The sequence below is a fragment of the Taurulus bubalis genome (genome assembly GCF_910589615.1).
Source record: "Taurulus bubalis genome assembly, chromosome: 10".
In the NCBI taxonomy this organism is placed as follows: Eukaryota; Metazoa; Chordata; class Actinopteri; order Perciformes; family Cottidae; genus Taurulus; species Taurulus bubalis.
Window position 1 is genome coordinate 3,119,985 of NC_136598.1, and position 21,482 is coordinate 3,141,466.

At 44.6% G+C, this 21,482-nt stretch overlaps 1 protein-coding gene across 2 annotated transcripts in view; it reads right to left on the bottom strand.

Moving 5' to 3' along the window:
• The window catches only part of bcas3 (BCAS3 microtubule associated cell migration factor), a gene marked incomplete at both ends in the record, with an annotated part of 311,433 nt that overhangs the window by 246,352 nt on the left and 43,599 nt on the right, over positions 1–21,482 (bottom strand). For both annotated transcript variants that reach the window (XM_079225410.1, XM_079225409.1), the window contains 2 exons: positions 3,383–3,516; positions 18,572–18,665. In XM_079225410.1, coding sequence (XP_079081536.1) covers positions 3,383–3,516; positions 18,572–18,665 — 228 coding nt within the window. The remainder of the gene's footprint in view (positions 1–3,382; positions 3,517–18,571; positions 18,666–21,482) is intronic.

Here is a 21,482-nt window from a genome sequence, read left to right on the forward strand (position 1 = left end):
AACGCTGTGCAGTAGTGAGTTGTTAGCCGGAGTGAGATATATGTTTCTGAAAGGTTACATTTCTACATAAAAACCCGTGGAGCGACGATAGCAACTAGCGTTAGATCTTCTATGCTACGCTAGCTACTGAAGGTATGTTGTCAGTATACTTGTCAATATTTGTGTTTTTGAGATATGGAATATACCCAGTAATATTTGTAAAATATGACTTCTGCGCAGAATATATGCTCTTCCTGCTTGTCCTCTCTGCCGTGGATTTGGCCCAAGAAAGACGGGTCTCATACGCAGTTCAGCCAATCACTGATTAAAGATATAAATGAGTGACAAACAATTTAGCCAATCAGCGTCCTGAAAAACACTCACGCGGGGCCTAATGAGAATGGCCCCGCGGTGCGCGGCCATTCTCATTAGGCCCCGCGGTGCGCGTTCACGTCTCTCGTTCTCATCAGGGCTAGTCTCTCGTTCTCACTTCATGTGTTCTCGTCTCTTGTGTTCTCGTCGCTCACAGCACCATTTTAACCACATGACAATGGAACATGCAAGCACGAGCGCTACTCTTCCAAGAAGACTCAACCCTAACTCAGCATAAGACAACAGACCGGTGTGAAAGGGAAGCAGCACATGCGAAGCTTCTGTAGAGACTGGTACATGAGGAAGGCTTGGCTAGCTGGATGCAGTCATGCTAACGCTGTATTTTGCTTTCCATGCATGCTTTTAAAAATCGGCGGGGTTAGATCCAGCATGGACCGATACGGGAGTAAGAGACATGAAACACACCAAAATAAAGAAGACATGAGAACACCAGGACGCACATGGATAAGTCTGTCAAGCTAGCCATATTAGGCAAAGTGAACATCGCTATCCAGCTGGACGACGGACACAGGCTTGCGGTAAAGAAACATAATGAAGAGGATAAAAACAGGCACATTTTATCCCAAATAATTGATTGTGTAAAGTTTTGTGGGGCTTTTGAGTTAGCCTTGCGTGGGCATGACGAGACTGAATCCTTGGACAACCCTGGTGTGTTCAAGGGACTCGTGGATTTTGTTGCGTCCCTCAGCCAGCGTTTTTAAAAGGCACATTGAAGACGGTACAGAACGAGCTGCTGGACTGCATGCTGTCGGTTATAAGGGATTACATTCTGGAGAAAGTAAAGAACGCTGATTTTATCGCCATTCAAGCAGACGCGACGACGGACATTTCCACCCACTGCCAGGTGGTGCTCGTGCTACGCTACATCGATGCTAAAGGAAACGTACAAGCAGTGTTGGGGGTAACGAGTTACAAAGTAACGGATTACAGTAACGATATTACTATTATAGGTAACGAAGTAGAGTAACGCATTACACTCAAAATATTGGTAACTACACTACTTTACTAGACCTCGTTACCCAAGCCATTTTTACCAGTCTGAAAAGTTCTCTTTTAGTGGCGCGTGAGTCACACGACACTTCCTGCATGAACAATAGCAACAAGCTGCTAGCTAGCGCTGCTGCTGCTACTGCCCGCGTCCCCTCTGCCCAAGTCGGGTGTCGAGCCTGGTCCCGCTACCTTCGGTGGTTTTCAGGGAGCTAGCGGAAGTTAACGGAGAGCTAGCGGAAGTTAGCGGGGAAGTGACGGAGTGCTATCAGGAGCCCCAGCCGGCTACAGCGGGGAGCTAACGGGGACTCTGACCGAAGGTAGTAGCGGCTCGTAACCCGACGTTTACGGTAGATTGTTCATGCAGGAAGTGTCGAGTGACTCGCGCGATTATTATTATTGGAAATTATATTAATTAATAAATTATTATTGAAAATAAAGTGATGAAAGGGCCATGATGTTTGTCCATGTATCTTTGCAGTTAATTTGGACATTTGCTTAAAAAAATGGAAAGTAAAGTAACTAGTAGTGAAGTTACTTTTCAAATGCAGTAACTAGTAAAGTAATCTAGTTACAATTTTCAGAAGTAACTAGTAACATGTAACTAGTTACTTTTTCTGAGTAACTACCCCAACACAAGACCGTTTTTTCGAGTACATCACCATCCAGAACGCGACCGCTGACCCCATCGCTACAGCGCTGAAGGAGAGGCTGAGCGCCATACTAGCAGACGGACAAAAGGACAAACTTATCGCCCAAGCTTACGACGGGGCCGCTGTAATGAGGGGAGCCACCGGCGGAGTGCAGCGTAAGATACTGGACGTCTACGACGACGCGCACTACGTCCACTGCTACGCGCACCAGCTGAACCTCGTCATGCAGCAGGCAGCAGCACGCATACCCAGTATCCACACTTTCTTTCTGCCTTCTCCAGGTCACCCAAGCGAACCACCGTGCTTGACCAAGTGGTTGCGCATAGACTTCCTAGAACCTCCACAACACGGTGGAACTTCCAGAGTCGCGCTGTAAACACTGTGTACGAGCACAAGGATGACCTCCTGAACAACTGTTCCCACAACACAATGTGACGTGTCTGCTTGAAAAAACAGTGGAGGCGTACCCCATGTTGAACCAGGCCAAGCTCAAAACAGAACTGTCCCTCATCTATGAGAACAGTGGGTTCAGGGCTTGCAGTGGTGCAGTGCCCATGTACCAATTTGTCATGGAGAATAACCTTCAGAGCACCTTCACAGAGACTGTCAGTCTTCTCAGGATCCTCATCACCATGACAACAGCTGAATCCGAGAGGTGTTTCTCTACTTCCTCAGAAACACCATGACACAGGATCGCCTTAATGCTCTGGCTATGCTCTCCATGGAGACTCAAGAAACAGGAACATGCCTGACTTCAATAAGAAGGTCACTGAGAAGTTTGCCACTCAGAAGGACAGAAGAACAAAGTTCCTTTATAAATAATTAGTTATAAAAACATGCAGGTTTCCTCACCACACTGATTGTGTTTCCCCAACAAACAAGGTTCATATGGGGCATCTTAAAATATAAACTTGTTCTATTAGACTATATTTATATATATTGTATATTTTATTATAATATATTCATGATATTTATATTGTATATGTATGATATTATATGCTATTTATATATCATATTATACTGACTACTATTATATGATATATATGTATGTATTAATATACTGAATTGTATGAATAAGATGTCCTTATTATGTCAGTGTTGGAATACATGTTAAATATGTAGTAGTAATTACCTTTTTTTTTTGTTGCATTAAATCATACTAGGATGTTTGCTGAAATTGATTGGATGGCCCTACCCAAAAGAAAAATCCACCAGCCGCCACTGGTTTTATATGATTCCATTTTAATACCTAAGTCTGATTGAATACATCAACTGATCTGACAACACATTATCTACAGCAACTTGTTTGGAAGTCAAAATTAAAAGTCAAAGTAAAAAAATATGTGTGTGTGTGTGTGTGTGTTTCAGACCTTGGCTTCAGTCTCTCCACGATGCAGGGTGTAGAGATGGTGAACGGCGCTCTGTGAGGACGCCCATGGGTGGGTGAGAATCTGGAAGACGTGAAAATCGTGGCCCTGAGTGTCGGCAGTCACCAGCAGCATTCCTACAATAAACATACCGTCAACATTAGGATCATCAAAATGTACTGGTTATCATCATCATCATCATCATCATCATCCCGACTGTTACTGTGTATGTTGTCTAATATAATCTGTGTTTCTTTGTGCTTTGAATTTAGAGTTTTGTGTGTGTAGTTTTTCACATGAATGTGTTGTTTGCTTTACTTATTACATGCTTCATTTAGTATTTGTTAGTGGTCCATAAATACACAATTTGTAATATATTTACTGCACCCAATTCAAATCATACTAAATTAATGTTTTAGTTTTGCTGGCTGTTTCAATACCAAATTGGCACTCAAACACAGCATACTGCAGCCATAGAAACAAGCAAGCCAACTGGATCAACAGAGATAACGTTGGATTCTACCCAACCCCAAAAAGAGACGTGATAAAGCACAACGCAATACTGGAGATGTGTTTGAGAGAAGGAAACAGCTTAGAGCCCAGCAGGATTTTAAGACCGATATCGAATTGACTAGCAACAGGTAACGGGTAAGCACTGAGCTTCAGCTCAGGTGAACCAACCGTGACTAATGATCATAGCTATTAGTGATGTGTATCTGAAGTAATTTCAACATTTGAGTACTCACATTCAATTATTATAGAGCCTGTGAAGTTTCCCAACCCGTGCCGGCTAATGTCATGCTAACCATTGTGACCACTGTCAATCCGTGATCCATACTGATCTCCCCTCACTGTTCGGCCCGCATGTGGACCGTGGATTAATTACACTTTTTAACATTAACCAACCCAATTTTAAAATAAAGTTGACCTAAAAATATCCATTAAAATATGTAATCAGGACATCAGCATTCATTCTTTCTGTTTGCCGATCTCTGATATTGCTACATGTAAACAACCAGTCCGTGTTTAAACTGAGAGCTAGTAACGTTAGCAGCTAACCGCTAACGAACGGAGGTTCCATTCAGTTCCATTGGGTTCAGGCTCTGTTCAGTTATATTTGCTCTTTTTTCTTTTGTGCTGATCCAATCTGTGATCCAAACCGTGAGTTTTATGATCCTTTGCACCACTAATGCTAACAAAAGTGAACTGCTAACAATCACAGTGGGGTCGCAGACGAGCCACGGACGCCAACTACCTCAGCAACAACCTAAATTGACTCAAATGTATGAATGAATCTATTCTGTTATGCTGAATAAATACTGACGTCTGCATCTTTACGGAGATGATTGGTCAAGCGCACGTAGGGGTGATCGAAAAAGACATCATCCAGTTGCTTTACATTTTAGGACTCCACTAAAAACTGTTTTAAGAAGAAAAAGAGAGCACTCTTTTTTTACATTATTACACTAGGCACTGAAATTATTACATTACTCAACATATTGTTGCTTAGTTAATAATATAATATTTTTTTTATGAATTCATAAGCTCATCACATTATGCACAAGAATGATATTACGTTAAGGGGTAATCTTTGTTATTGTCATTATGAGCATTTAATATATTTTAATTATCACATTATCCACAGTTATTACATTATGAGTTGCTACAACTGGCCTTTAATTAACTCTTATGGATGTATCAATGCGCAATGTCCCTAATAAATAAGTTGAACAAATATTAGTACTACTAGGTTCTGTAATTACTTCAATTACCACAGTCAACAGACCACAATAAAGACCGAATGTTGTATTTTGTTAAGATGACCATTGATGACATCACCAGGTCATCTCGATTTTGGACTAATTCATAACAGAAAACCTGTGTCACAAACTAGGTCAGTTGAGTTTGAAAGATGGTAAATGGTAAATAGACCCGTACTTGTATAGTGCTGTTCTAGTCTTCCAACAACTCAGAGCACTTTAACACTACATGACATCTACACTACATGACATCATTCACACACATCATTCACACACTGAGCTACCATGAAGGTGCCACATCAGATTATCAACCATTCATCCACCGTAGGCGCAGCTACTAGAGACCTTTAGGGTTAAGTGTCTTGCTCAAGGACACATCGACATGGGCTAGCGGAGCCGGGGAATGGAACCGCCGATCCTCTGATTGAAGGACGACCCTGCTCACCACTGAGCCACAGTCGCCCACAGATGTGGCCATTTATGAAGCAGGCAGGTTGTATTGAAAGATGCTCCTGAGTAGCATTGTGGAAAATGTAGGACCAATCAATTTTAGAACTCCACCAGATTAGAGAACAAAAAATAAAGAAATCTTTAATAATAATCTTGATCCTGACAATCTTGTGCTAAACGACACAAATCACATTGAATTGACAGTTTTAGATTGTATGACATTTTCAAAAAATTGTGAGGAAATATAAAGGGTGGTCTACATACTGTCTTCAAATGTCAGTTTCCAATAATTTGAGAGGTGAATCCTCAAATGGTCTCTTACTAATGAGCTTGCTGCTCCAAGTCTTTCAGTAGAACTCTTTTGATACATTGTATACTGTAGAGCTCAGAGAAAACACATCCCCCTATCTTTAAATTATGTCTGGGCCCTGTTTCTCGTACCTGGCTTACTGAGTTAGCGGGCTAATTGTCAGGATAAGATGACGTAGGTCAGGCTTTCTCGGTTTCTCGAAGCAAGCTTAGATAAATCACCATAGCAACACATCCAAAAATGTAAACCTGCTCCCGGGCAGGCTTACTGACATTCACTGGATAAACTGAACACTCCCACTGACAAAAAAGGCAGCTCCCTTCCTCATTGATGAAGGAGCGATATTAGTTATATTAGTTTTAGAGGGAGAGAGTTCTTTCAGATCGCCAGGATCCATCCTTTACATCATCATGACTTCCTGTACGCGGCGATATAGATTTTTCCGCTTCTCGAGCATACACATATTCAAACTCCTAGTTATATGGTAATCTACACATACACATACATGTATATACATATAGTACATGATTCATACGTGCATACAGTACATATATCCTCATAAGTATATATTTATTCGTAAATATAATCTGATTGATTTGGGTGATGAAGCGCTTCAAATTTGCCGATACATTTTCCCAACACTGACGCATTTAACTTGTCTGATATATTTGCGACGCTTATGTCTGGCAGCGGGGGCGGAGTTAAAGTCGTGTTCACGGCAACAATGTTGCAAAAACATTTGCTGTGAATGACTACGGTATTGACGTCCTCATATGCGTTCATGTTTATCTCCTGCTTCTCAGCAGAGAAATAAAAAGAGGTTCCTCTGAGTTTATTGTCCACTGTACTGTTAGAACATGGGGGTGTCAGTGCTCCATTATTATCCCTTCTGAAGAGGAGCGGCGCATTTATCCAGATGACTGACGTCTGGCTAGAATTAACGAGACGTTTCAGCGCGGATCAGCCGTGAAGAAACCCAGACAGCCTGATGTCAATCATCTCGCTAATTTAAGGTGGAGATTAGGACATTTGCTTGACTTTGTTTAGCCAGGTACGAGAAACAGGGCCCTGGTTTACTGGTAAACTGATACAAAGTCAAGCCAACGAAAACACCTCAACCGTATTTCCCTCTGGCGGCTCACACACAAAGGGAGCCGACACTACCAACTGTGCTGGACACATGCTAGACGGCATGACAGGATTAGACTGTATTTAAAGCAAACAAAACCAGCCCATTAAACCCAACCAGCTATCGTTTGTCCATGTCGTAAAATGCAGCCTTTCCTCGCATGATAGCTCGGTCTGGTTAAAAGCATGGAGCGAGTCGCGTGCTTCCTCAAGGACAGACAAGATGATGAGTGTCTGTAATAGAGAAAATGTATGTATTCATACATCCGCGTATGGTGATGGGTGTGTGTGTGCACACTGAGATTCACCCCCAAAGTGTGTAACCCCCACTGACATGCCCATTCATTTGGTCCCGTTTTATTTGAAGCTCATCAAACTCCAGAAATTATAGGCCCTCACCATAAACAACATGCTCAACAAACCACACCAGAACAAACCCAGATCTAAACTGGTTCGGTTTGGAAAAACGCAGCACTGCTTTTCAAGCGCAACCCAAAACCCATCCCAGAAGCCCTTTGAGATGTGACAAACAAACCCGTAGAATGGGCAGTAACTCAAAATGTTGGAAAGCCATCAGTGATACAGAGTGTAAGGTTGGAAAAAAAAGTCCAAACCTCTGTCTTTTTGACGAGTCCCAGACATTCATGATATTAAAAAAATTAGTCATTTTTATGCCAAGTTTTTCCCCGCGGAATCTTTAAAGTGAAGGCTGCAGTAGGTTTTAATTAGTGGCCGGGCTTTATTGGGTGGCATGTCAAATGTGAAAAGAGGAGGCTGGAATGGCATGAGATTAAAAGGGTTCAGCAACACGTGCAAGGAAGATGGAAAACACTCCCTCTATGGAAACAAAAAAAGAAGCCAAGTGTGAGACAAAATGTTGCACATTCATTCAGAGTTGAAAGGCTTTCTTTTTTTCTCCAAGATTAGTGTTTGACTGAAGAACAGTTATATATTTAAAGATGATGGAGAAGCAGAATGCGGAAGGTAGAGAGCGGTGGTGTCATGCAGATTATCATAGGTGGAGGGAAGAGAGCCGGAGAGAGTCCAAGTGAAGTGTGCAGTAAGACAGTGGTTAGCTATTCATGCTGTATCAGAGCGCCCAGAAAGCCAGAGAGCTAAGGCCCAGGGCCTGTAAACTCTTGAAAACCCACGCCCCAAACGAGGTGCCAAGCCACAAGAAGCATTTGTGTCAACTGGGAATACAGAGAAAAAAGGGACGGGGCCCTTCTAATTATAGAGTCTGGAAACGGAAGCGCAGGGTGATTAGGAGTTGAGGCGCTGCGGTCTGTTTATCTGGGAGCTTCCTCTCGCTCTTGAACCCTCTCTCCCCCACACTCCACTCTTTCTTTCTTTCTTGCTTCCTTTCTTCCTCCTCTCTCTGTTTCGGTCGGGCCCCGCCCACCCGGTGGCTGGAGAGTCTGGCCCCTGGGTTTTCTGACAGATGAGACTTGGCCGCTGTGTTCTGGCAGCGGCCGGCGCTTCTCTTCTGCTGATGGTTGAGTCTGGGCTCCAAAAAAGCAACAGCTCAGAAAAGCTGGAGAGCTTTGTGAGCACGAGTGCCCGAGGACTGGGGCTTTTGTGGCCTTGTTGAAATACAGAGGCCCTCGCCGAGAGGCGTCAGTCGGTTAGCCCGCAGGATGGCCAAATTAAAAAGGAGCTGAGCCGCTCGGCGGGTGAAAAGAGAGGGTTTCAGGGAAACCAGAGGCTGGCCGGAGCAGGGTTTGACACGTCCTATTTATAACACCTCGTCCCAGGGGCTACAGCGTTATTTACGATGTTTTAGTACCAAAATCACTGGCACACGCACTTACACATGCGCTCCACTGGAAGGGATGACCTCTAATTTGCCATGTGTGCGAGACATGCGTCCATATAGGACATGAGGGAAGTGATATAATCATTTCCATAAATATCTGTTTTTGCTTTCTTTTTTCTTCCAACCCCCCTCCTCCAAAAAAAACTTTTTGTTTTGTTTTGCTGCAGGCTTTACTGTCCCATCTCTGACCAGCCAAACAGAAAACATCTGCTCAATCCCATTAATAGTGGGAGGATGTTTCATTTACAAAGTGGTCGGGGTAGCTTTATTCTTGACAAAGGCAGATGGAACGAGGGAGAGAGAGAGAGAGAGAGAGAGAGAGAGAGAGAGAGAGAGAGAGAGAGAGAGAGAGAGAGAGAGAGAGAGGCAAAGAAATGGAGAGAGCAACAAAGAGGGCGGTGATTTCCCTACTTGGCAACACAAAAGGCCACAACAAAACTAGTCCACTTTTTAATTAACAACACTAGGCTAAAAAAAAGCTTTGAAAATCAGGAAAATCTTAAATTATAACCATATGGAGGGGATAAAGCTTACAAGATGGAGTTCTTGGGGGACTTACTGTTACCAGAACGCATAAACTTCAGAGCAAATGAGCCCAACGCACAAATGAAAGAGTACCCATCGTAAGACGAAGCTTTGTCTTCAGAGCTGCCAATTTAGTGTGTGTGTGTGTGTGTGGGGGGGGGGGGGGGACCTGACTGTGTGTCTGTGTGTACTCACACATATGCTGGACATACACATTACAGATACATTCTATTCTGATACAACTAACTATGCGCTGAACAAAAATGTTTAGCGTCGCCATGGGAACTATGACCACCTAGAAATCACTCTACCGACATTCCTTCCACCGCCCACCCAGCTGACAGCGACCCTCCGATTCACCTGCGTCCATTGTTAAAAACTGTATTTCATCATTATTTTTAATGAACGGGTTGAAAGCGGTCGCGGGACCTCGAGGGAGGCCTTTGCCCAGCGGAGAGCCGGGAGTCGGGCCTGAAAGCTGGACAATAATCAGACGGTTACATAAGTTGAGTCAATGCTTCATGGGCTCAATGTGTTCTGGTTCGTAACCAGTCCAAATGTGGCTACCGGCTACAGTGCTAATTGAAGGAGGGAGCCGAGCGCCCTGCTAATCCTCTCACCGCCGCAGCACCACACTAATATACGAGCAATTTTATTTCCACTGGGCAGGAGGCGGGCATTAGGGTTCGCCCGATGCCAACACGACGAAGACAACCACTTCTAATGGCGGAGAGCGGCTGCAGTCGGACTAATTACACATCCCTCCCGGGAATTATCAGCACAAACTGGTTTTACTCTTCGCTCTACTCAAGTCTACACGTTTTATTATCGTTCTGGTTTCTAATTAAAAGGTTTTGTGTCACTTTGTGTATATTTGTCGCGTCTGGGACTTTCCGGGCGAGCGAGTGCCTGATGAACTGATTCTCCCGTCAGTGAAGCTGGTCAAATGCAATGGAATTATGAAAGCAATGACCTGTTTCCCTCCGCGCTTACCGCTTCATCACTAACTTTCTGTTTCCACCAGACACACTTCAACTAAAATGCATGAGTTTACACACAAACACATAAAACGTGCAGGCTTCTGTCACAACACTTGAGAAACCAATCAACACATTCATCACATTCAAGTTTTGGCGATGCATGCTGGGTAATGTTCCATAGCTGTCACTGCTCACTGTCAAAAGTTGGGAGAGTTGCGATCGAGGAGCGAGCTACGTCAGCTCAAACCGCAAATATTCCAGCAGCCCAAAGCTTAAAATGTTTCATTATTTTGTTTTCTCCAATTTCAAGTCTGTCTGGTCTGCACTGCGAGCCGACCGATACCGTGGCTTCCGTTAAGGACGTATGACTACCCCAGGATACTGTCACGCGGTGAGGCTGAGGCATGGCAGAGGACCCCTCAGTGATGATGGGCACGGTACAAGACCCTCAGCCAGAGAGAGCAGCAACACAGCCTGCTCGCTACATTTGCTTGAGGTATGAAAATGGTCAAAAGTAACTTAAATACTGGCACAGAAGGGGGAAGGTGTTTTTGTTTATTTACATGCTTCTCCAAAAAACCCTCAAAGTCCTTAAAACTCATCCAGCCTTCCTTCAATAGAGGAAGAAAAGGACACCGGCAGGAAAGGAAAGGAGGTCAGAGAGGAGGGGGGGTGTAAAGGCAGCAAGGAAAAACAGAGAAAACAACAGAGGAGAAGAGGGGGAAAGGTGCTTACGGTTCATTTGATGTACAGCGGGCTGAAACCGAGGGTTGTGTTTTTCTACGCGCTTCACAGGCAGACCACCTGTGAGCACTTAGATATTAATAGATATGTAAAAAGATGTGTGTGTGTGTGTGTGTGTGTGTGTGTGTGTGTGTGTGTGTGTGTGGCGCTAACCTAGCTGAGAAGCTGCCATTAGTTTGGTATTATTTGCTGCAACGCCGGCTCTTTTAAAGCAGGCAAAACCCGGCCGACTTTTAAGTCCCGCCGACACACAAGGGACTGGCACCGTAGCGGTCAAGCTCACAAAGCGTGACTGTTCTGAAGGCAGAGCTGCGGGCCTGTTCTTTCATCACCTTAAGTGGAAAACACACAACTTACGTCTGTTTTATGGCGCATTTACATATTTGCACACTTCCTGCTGGATCCGTTTTAAAGAGGAGAGATTTTTTCATTCATCCGTACGCCTGAAGGCCGTCCAATAGAACTCGGGAGCAACGGGCTGCACAACTGAAGGAAGCCTCTGTTCCAGCTTCACCTGCAAGACTTCATCCACCAGAGCCCACGAGCCCAATTTACTGCCACTAATCCAAATTCCCAGTGCATCCTAATACGTTTGCTTTTCTTTTCTTTCCGTGGCTCCCCAACATGTTCTCACAGCAGCTTAGGGAGAACTTTAACACCAGGCCTCTTTTGATGGCGCGTTTAAAAAGCCCCAAAACAAATTGCTCCTGTGCACAATCTCCTGATGAAGAATGTGGGACTGTGATCAGCACCTAATCCCCTTTCTGAGCAAACAGGCAGACATTGAGGCTGGAGACGTAAGTCCCTTGCATTTACATGGTCTCTTAAACTTTTCAGAGTTGTGTTTCGTTAACGAATGAAATCCCTTTAAACATTCACAGCCACCGGTCGGAGGGAAGATTTCACACGGCTTCGATTGTCCATTGATCAAAAGGGAAAGCAACGGAGGGGAGCTGCGTGTGTGAGACAATAAGACAACTATAACATCCCTGCGTTGCTGTAATTTAGGGTAGTGCACAACCGCCTTGTGGAAAAGCATCGTGCTTTAACGCGCAGGCAATTAATTACCTCTACTTCCTCCATGTTTGGATAACGTAACAGCAAACACGTTAGATTGTGTCTGCAACATATTTGAAAGCTTAATTTGATTGGATTTAGGCAGTTTTAGTTATTTTATGTATTTTTGAGTATTGTTAAATACTTCAGTTCAGCTAATCGAGACCTAACCGGGTGTGAGGTCTTGGTTTCTTGTTTTAGATCAGTTTGTATCCTCACCAGCATGCAATATTGTTTACTGAGGCAGAGATATGGATATGTGTGCCTGCAAGGACGTATTACATCGTACTAGAGAGTATCATGGTAGTAGTAGCATAGTACAGAGTTTCGTGATTAGAAATACTGGCCTCTCTCTAATATAAGCCGGCTTCAAATAAAAGCCTGGTCCCCTGTGCGGCTACGGTCCATAAAGGCATAAACAATATTAGACAATTTACTGTAACATTTATTCTACTGTACTATACTCTGTTTCAGTGAACAGTTTGTTCAATAACACCAAAAGGAATCCGGCTTCAGGTCTTTTTTGTTTTTACTGGATCTGTCCAGTCTGAAAATGTAACGTTTGAATACAGGGTTCATACACATTTTTACCAGTGAATTCCAATGACTTTTCCATGACTTTAAACCAAATTTCCATGACCAAACATTTTGTGAAATCTCGGTGTATACATGAAAAAGTGAGAAAATGTAGTATTTAAATGAGAATGAGAGCGTATGCCTGCTTTTATTCTGAGCGTCTTTCTTTTAAAAGCATATTCATTATTTCAAACTCAGCCATGAACACATGCATTTCCATGACTTTTCCAAAACCTTTGAGATTTTATTCTTTCAAGGACTTTTCCAGGCCTTGAAATAACCATTTTAAAATTCCATGACTTTTCCAGGTTTCCCATGACCGTACGAACCCTGAGAATAGTATAGGAGGCGTACCCCCCCTACTACGAAGCGTCCAAGCGCCACGTCCTCTCTGCAAGAGATGCAACGGCAGGAGGACAGAGGAACAGAAATCAGGAGCAACGAGATCTTGCTGCTCCAGTTCCAGTGCGTAACTGGACCATCTTTACATGTCGGCGGCAATATTCTGGTTTATTGTTCCTCACCGGCATAGAGTATTGTTGCAGCGCTACAGATACGGCTGCTTGTCAGGAAATATTCTATTCATTTTATAAATAGTAAAGTTGAAATCTACCACCGCCGCTCCAGACGGCTCTGGGGATGAACTCTTGTTTCTATTGGCTACTGGTCTTCCTTCTAGTATTCACTGTTTATGTAGTCAGCTACTCATTTGTTCTATGCCACACCTTTTTATTTTGGGGTGTGATAAACATCACAAGCCTCGTGGGCCGCTGGAGGCTTTTCCACTTTGAGTCTAACGATGTTACATCAAATGCTATTGCTATTATCCACAGAAAAAAACAAAAATAATATTGTGATTTCAAATTGAGTGCAGCTCTGTCACTGCTTTGCATGGCCGCTGCAGCCAGGACAAAGTTGCAACTCAGCTCACCCCCACAGAGCCGCCCACCTACACACACATACGGTAACAAAGTTACGAATGAGCGGCGTGTTCCCGCTGTGTGGGCTGAATGACTGCACACGGCCGGGGTGTCGGGTGTGTTGGTGAGTGTCGGGCAAAGAGGGAGCTCTTTCTCAGCCAAACTTTCCACCCTGAGTCACAGTCACTGGCCAGCCCAAGCGCTCTCTTCAGCTCCAGCCGTGCAGCCACTTTGTGCTTCTTTTTCCAGATGAGGTCTCTCTATTTTACATTCACGCTTTCCTGAAGCCTCGTCTCCACTTTGTTACGCTGAACTACAAAAACCCGTTCAATATCCCTTACCCTTAAAATGTGGCTTTTTTTTTTTGTGGAAATGTGTTTCTTTAGTGTTTCTCACTTTCATTGGATGGAGATGATCACCTTTTGGATTACGGTGCACATGTGGGGACGTCTTTGTTGTGGCTGCCTTTTCATGAGCAGCTGGCCTCTCTGACATTTCATGAATATAGTGACCTTCGTGAGTTAAACAACAACAAAATAAAAAGTAAAAGAATGAATGACGAAAGTTGATTCAATGCAACATTTCACCAATATGACTCAAATGTGTCTGTGAAGCCTATTCTGTCTTCCTCGCACTGCTTGGTCACAAGTGCCTTGACCAGATGTTCAGATTCAAACAAATACTATTTAAAAAACATCAGGGCAAAGGACCGTTGTTCCTCGTCTGCAGCTGAGTTCTCAAAGTCATTTCTCTCCGCGCCGTGCTGCAGATCGATTTAACATTAATTACGCTATTGCTGACAGCAAAACAAACAAACGGCCAACACATGGGTTTAAATGCGCTCAAAACAAAACTCAGACCCCACCTATTGCCTCCACATGGCTCTCAACATGGCGACGGCTGAGCTGAGGTGCCAGCCCTGGCTTTGACAACTTCTTTGACACAGGCTGTCACTAAAAACGTGTGATCCCTGTTCAAACAATACCAGCGGGACGTGCGGCCCGTGCGACCCCAGTGGAGTAGCGACAGAGCCCTGCAGAGTAGCTGCTGTAAATCACATCAGAGCCGGCTGTGAGAGCTAATTACTATCTGGGTGTGAAGACACAGCTCAATCCATGCTGAATGTGTGGCTATAAATGTGTGGCCGAGCGAGGCTGCCTGCGTGTGGGAATTCTCCCTCGTGTTCAACATGTGCGTGTGGGTCCAGGGGTTTTTTCGGCGACGGCCTGGTTTCTTTCACACATCAGTAGGATGGAGAGACAGAGTTATTACACCATGGAGAGCTGCCTTCACGGCACAGCTGCCTCAGTGTTCAGGCTCGGCGGGCCAGGCTATTCATTAGACCGTCCTGTTGCTAAACCAGGGGTATGGTTTATGGGACAGTTCCGTGTGGGGAGAGATTCAGTCTTGATTCATCTGCCATTACTCCTGGCTTTGATGGGGTATTCACAACTTCCATATTCAGAACAGTTGAACGGCTGCACAGAAACCAACTTCTCACACCGTGGCAGACTGCCGTGTTTTAAGAGTGAAGAGGGTGAAGGCAAGAGATCCTTCACAGCACCAGAAGTGCACTGCATCTAGTTTAAATACAACATATATCACACTCATGCCCAACAATATATTACCCAAGTACTCAATGGGATGTGTTCAACACGGACTACTGACTAAATACACTAATAAAGTAAGAAACAACATCATAGCAAAATGTTAGCTTATCTATTCTCAAAACATCACTAGTTATATATATATATATATATATATATATATATATATATATATATATATATATATATATATACACACACACACACACACACACACACACACACACACACAAATTAGCTCTAAAATGAGCTGTTCTTCATAATGAATATGTTTTTAAGGAACATTTTTTACATTCACTTGAAGTAAAGTTTTAAATGTAGGAATATGCTACTTTGACCATGTCAATGGTCTGAATACTTCTCCCAGCACTGCATGTAGAGCACTCGAGACTCGCATGGTTGCTGGATCAATCACCCCATCTAGTGCCAGTCACACTCAAAAGTAAAGCACAAGTTGTTGGACAGTGTCTCCGTCACCCCAACGCCAGTGTATTTTGACCTTGGCATCGTACCTAATAATCAAGTCAAGGATCGTTAAGGACGGGTGAAGAGGACGAGACGTGAAAGAAAACAAGCACACACACATTGCAGCTGTTAAAGAGAGCGCCTTGCCACTGCACTTCATCTGCGTCCCTCTAATTACACCACTAGGAATAGATCTGCAGATCGACCGAAGGGCCGCAAAGCGCCAGCCGGCACACCAAGAGCTGGCGGCCGCCGGCCCGCCCTCTGTAGAGCCTCCAACACACACAGGCCTCTGGGGTTTCTTACATAACTCTTCCCGGCCAAAACGTCAGGGCTTTCCATGCTCCGTTTGAGACACATCATTGTTTCCTGCTAAATCTATATCTTTCTTGTTTCGGCCATGTTGAGCTCGCCCACTGAGGGAGCCTCAGAAGGCCCAGCAAGGTAGTTCAGTAAAAAGCCACTTCCCCATAATCCTTGGAAAGAGTTCACTTAGAGCCAGACCAGTGAACACGTCACTCAGGATTTGGGCTCTGATCAAATTAAGAGGCCTCTAATTATGGGACAATCCACAGCAGGCCGCTCAGAAATGAAAATGAATAAAAGAATAAACAGTGATGAAAGGAGTCCTGCAATCACAACAGTGTAAAAGAGGAGTTTCTACACTTGTGTGAAGACTCGCCCTAATGTCATTACACGCCCAGACTGAAATGGGGGGGAAACTGTGTTTTTTTGGGCTACACTAGTGGTGCTGTTTTGAGCTGTGATGTTAACATGTATTAGCACTTTAGATTGGGCTCACAGTGAATGACAGATTAAAAGTGTGTTTGGAGTTTTGAAGTTGAGGGTCAGAGGGGATTCAGCACCAACACGGACACTCCCACGTCTACTGTGTCTTGTGCTATGCTGAGGGATCTGTAGGATCCGAACTTTGATGTGAAGGGAGAAAACAGCTTTTAAAAAGAGAGAAATATCAGTGACGACACCCAGTACCTGTCGGTTGTGCTCATCGGTTACAGACGGTGACGTTGTCCATGCTTCATCATGCCGCTGGTGACTCGTGCATCCACAATCCACGATTTACTCTGTGTTCAAAACCTGTGCTGACTGTAATTTACAGTTTGCGCTGCACAAATTCAGCTTCACCGGCTCCTGCTGGCACCGCTTCTCCATTAATGTTTCCTACAACTCATGTCGGCTGGTTTGGCAACAGCTGGTCACTTATCAAATGTTTTTGAAAGCCACTGCAGCGTTGGCGGCTCCGACTGTTTGGGTTAATGACTGGATCTGCAACACATCACGCTAAGAGGGATTCACCGAGCTTCAAAGCGACTGTATGAGCCACGGCGTTCGGCCAGCAAAGAAATTAAAGCGGCTGAACTCCATTAACAGAGCGGCGAACAACCATTTTGTGAGTAAAGATATAGTGGAGTTATGGTTACCTGCGACGAGAATGACGTCTCTCTCCCTCTGTGTGTGTGTGTGTGTGTGTGGTAACACCAGACTATGTTTTTTTTAGAAACATAGTGGGTCTACTTATCAGGCTGTGAAGTTTTAATTCACGCAAAGTATGAAATGTAGAATAATTGTGGTATTGCAGTTGAATTCAAGGTATCGGTACGAAAAACATTCAAACTATGACCAGCCGTCTCGAAACATGTCTCCGTCGTCGCTGTACTTTAAAAGCGGGTAATTGTGCCATTAGCTGAACTGAGCTGGGTTGTCTTCTGTCTGTTATTTTTTGGGGAGGTGAAGGTGGGAGTAGGTGGGGTCTTGACAGCCATGTCTCGTCCGCCGTGGTCTGCAATATCATCCTGATCCAGCTCAGACAGAGCTGCTGAGTTTAGTCAGAAGTCTAGGTAAGTGAAGGATTCTTGGGGCTTGGAGGTCACGGGGTGAGAGTCATCTCTCAGCAGCTCCTTTATTAACTGCACATTCACGCACACACACACACACACACACACACACACACACACACACAGGAGTAACACACACGAGCTCACGCACAGGCTGACGAGGTCGCCTGTTCACACTTACAAAGCACGTACTGTCCCTTTATGTTTGGGGTCAGCATTGCTCAGAAGGTGAGAGTAAAGCACTACGGTGAGAAAGAAGCGTAACATTTGATTTCAGCACACCGATTCATTCCCTTTAGAGTACACCGTGAAAAGGTACAAGTAATAATAACATCTTACAATTTACAACATGTCTATTAAATGACATCACACAGATCCCAGTTTATTAGAAACTGTAGAAATGGTTGAAGAAAACCCTCCAATAGACCCTTTGGTAAGTCCCGACCCTCCAACGCAGACTGGCCAATCGTAGCCAGGGTCCAAAAAGGATCTGGCTCTGCTCCATAGACTCTCATGCAACCGTTTCAGATGTTCTTCTTTTTTTTTTTTTTATATATATATATATATATATATATATATATATATATATATATATATATATGTAGGCTGATTTTGTAGATTTGGAGCTCGTCGTGTTTCAACGTTTTGTATTAGTGATACTCGTCATACAGGGAGGTTGAAGGAGATATATGTTACTACGGAGACATCAGCATCCACCACTTAAGGTTGGTGTAAAGGCATGTGTTGTGGAAACTCAAGTTAAACACATGTTCACTGTGTATAACACAGTATAAATACACACACTGTGGATGCCTTTGGGTGAGTTGGCCTGGGATAACCAGATGAGGCCTCATGTGAGCCAATCCCACACCATGTTACACTTGGATGGAAGTGTAATCTCTCCCCTGCTTTCTATGCCTTCTGAACTTGCATAGAGCACTTCAGCTCTTTCCTCAAAAATAAATGTGTGCGCGTGTGTGAGTACAAAGTGTGTCTTACCACTGGAGTTGAATTGCATACAGGATATGGGTTTGTCATGAGCTGGGAAGTGAGCCACCACTCCTTCTCCGTCCGAGTCCTCACTCACCAAGACCTGGAGCGCACACGCACACGCACACAGAGAGAGAAACTCAAAATCATTTTCTAACAATAAGAACATTGAACCCAGAGCGGGACTTTCCCCCGCTCTAGGATTTCTCTTCACGTGTTGGTTTGGTATCATCACGGCACTCAGCAGCGTTCTTGAAACTTCACCCCGCAGTGGAGCGGCTGGAGGTCGCGCTCCTTTCTGAAGGAGTCATTGCCCTCTTGTGGAAAGAAAACAATTAGCATATCACCTGATGGGCAACACAACGTGACAAACAAGCTCTTGGTTCAAAACCGCTCTCTTTGTGCTGCATCAAAAAAATGATGACTCATCGCGTCAGAGCTATATTTTATCAGTGCTTGTGCTTCAGTAAGAGGCTGTATGGAGACCAGTGTGGACGGGCTATGGCCCAACAACAGACAAGACAATGGACAAATTTACTTTGGCCATAATGTGGCTTTTCACATGTGGCTATGACAATACCGCGTGACAGCGGCCGGGTTTTTCCCGTAAATAGACAGCAACTGCCGTCAAATCTGGGTTTGGCTTGCTACTTCTGAAAGTTGCCTCAGAAAATGAAATTATAAGTCACTTTGCACAACTCGAGGCTGCTCCTAAATCTCCGTTGTCGAGACTGGGACGAATCTAACAAAGGCTGAGCCGAGACCGGGAGCTGGCAGAAAATCCCTTTAGTCACGAAGAGAGATTAGAAATAAGACCAGACATGGGGCCACTTTGTGCACGAGTGCGTGCGCGTGAGAGGGAGGGAGCGCACATACACGGGGTTGCGTTTGGCCACAGTGTTGCATTAACGATGTCAGGGCATTTTAAATAGGAACTAGTCCAAACGAGAAACAGCTTCGAAAAAAACTAAAGGGCTTTCGTCTCAGCCGACAAGCAAGAAAATAAGCAGGGGGAGAAAAAAGAAAAAAGGGAGGGGAGAATACAAAGAAAGAAAGAGGCTGGTGACATGAAGCAGATCACTTTTATTACGATGCAGGCAGACAGTGTTGTTCTGTGAGGGAATCCTGCTGGAGCCCTTTGAAACAAGAGTGTCCTCCAGAGGAGCGGGCCCATTACACAGGGGAGAGTGTGTGCCTGTGTGTTACGAGGCCGCTGATCCAAACCGCGCATTTCAAAGCCTGAAAGACACACAGACACGGGAACCCGTCTCTGTCCTTTACCTGCCACTTCCCCATTTTACCAAAGATAACACCCCGAGCTCCCCCGTAATCCCCTCCGTACTGCCCGCCCTGCCTCCCGGTCTTTCCCGTCGCCGTCCGTTTCTCCTCCGCTCCTCGCGCTCCCGTCCCTGCTGGCCAGGCCTCGCCAGTGTTTATGGCCAGTGTACGGTTACAGTGTGTCGGCTGGTGACAGAGTGCAGGCCTGCTTCTGAAGGCTTAGGCCCAGCTTATAAGACAACACACGGGCTACAGGGCGGCTACAGTCCATGTGGAAGAGGGGGAGAATGCGTGTGTGTGTGGGGGGGCTACATCCCTGACAAACTGTACTGTGTATGCGAACACGCCTCATTAAAAATGTGACAGCTACTGCAGTGTGATTAATCATGGTTAAGGGGATAAAAGCTTTTAGCAGTTCTTTACATGCGAGAGGGAGATCCTGTTGAAGGCAACTGGCATGGTTCAAACCATAACCAGGGTTAGAGCCGAGTATATCAGAACCAGAACGGTAGAGTGCCAAGGAATTACAAGGAAACAGTGCAATAGTATGGAGACATAATTCTAATTAAAAATATGAAAATGTACAATACATTTTTATCAACAAACAAATGATACAAGAGAATGTTCAATTTGTCTGTTATTTAAGTGTTTATTTAAAGTGTATAGTTGTGCAGGGATGTGTAAATGAGTGTAATCGTTAAGGGGACCTCAGACTGGATGGACTCAATGATGGCAGTGTAGAACTGCACCATCATTGTCTTTGGCAGGTTGAACTTCTCCAGCTGCCTCAGGAAGAACATCCTCTGCTGGGCCTTCTTAGTGATGGAGCTGATGTTCAGCTCCCACTCGAGGTCCTGGGTCATGGTGGAGCGGTGACCAGGGAGTGACACAGGGTGAGAGAGGCAGACAGAGCTGCGTTCTTAAGAGCGTTATCTCCAAGTTATTTGGTCTGCACCATTGGACTCGTCCCCACCACAGATGAGTCCAATGAGGGTGGTGTCATCAACAAATTTAGGAGCTTGACGGACTGGTGGCTGGAGGTGCAGCTGTTGGTGTACAGGGAGAAGAGCAGAGGGGACAGAATGCAGCCTTGGGGGGAACCAGAGCTTCCTGTCAGACAGGAAGTGTGTGATCCACCTGCAGGTGCAGTCGGGCACGTGCAGCTGGTAGAATAACGTGGTTATGGACAATACACCCAAATGTAGCAATGAATATTTGCTACAGTTGCCACGCTTTTTCAGTTAAGGTTTGGATACATTTGCACAAGCAGAGGACCAGCAACCAGGATCCTACTAACCCAGAGCAGCATCTGGCAGTCTGTCTGAGCTAAATGTGTGTATAGCCAAAGCTACTGTAAACTATTTTATTGAGTTTCTTAAGGTGAAACGGTCAAAGTGAATTGGAGTTCCCTCTGGGAAACAGTTATGCAGTGTACTTTATATGTTTAGGGCATTTATTGTGAAAGGTAAGAACAGAAAGAGTGGATCTTGTATGCGCCGCAGAGCCTCCCTGTTGTTGTAAACTATACTGTACATTTTGAATAAGTCTGATCCACACAACAGGAATGACATCACGTTTTTCTGTGTAATGAAGGACAAAAACAGCAGTAAATATGTTGCAGATTAATCAGATGAAAGAAAAG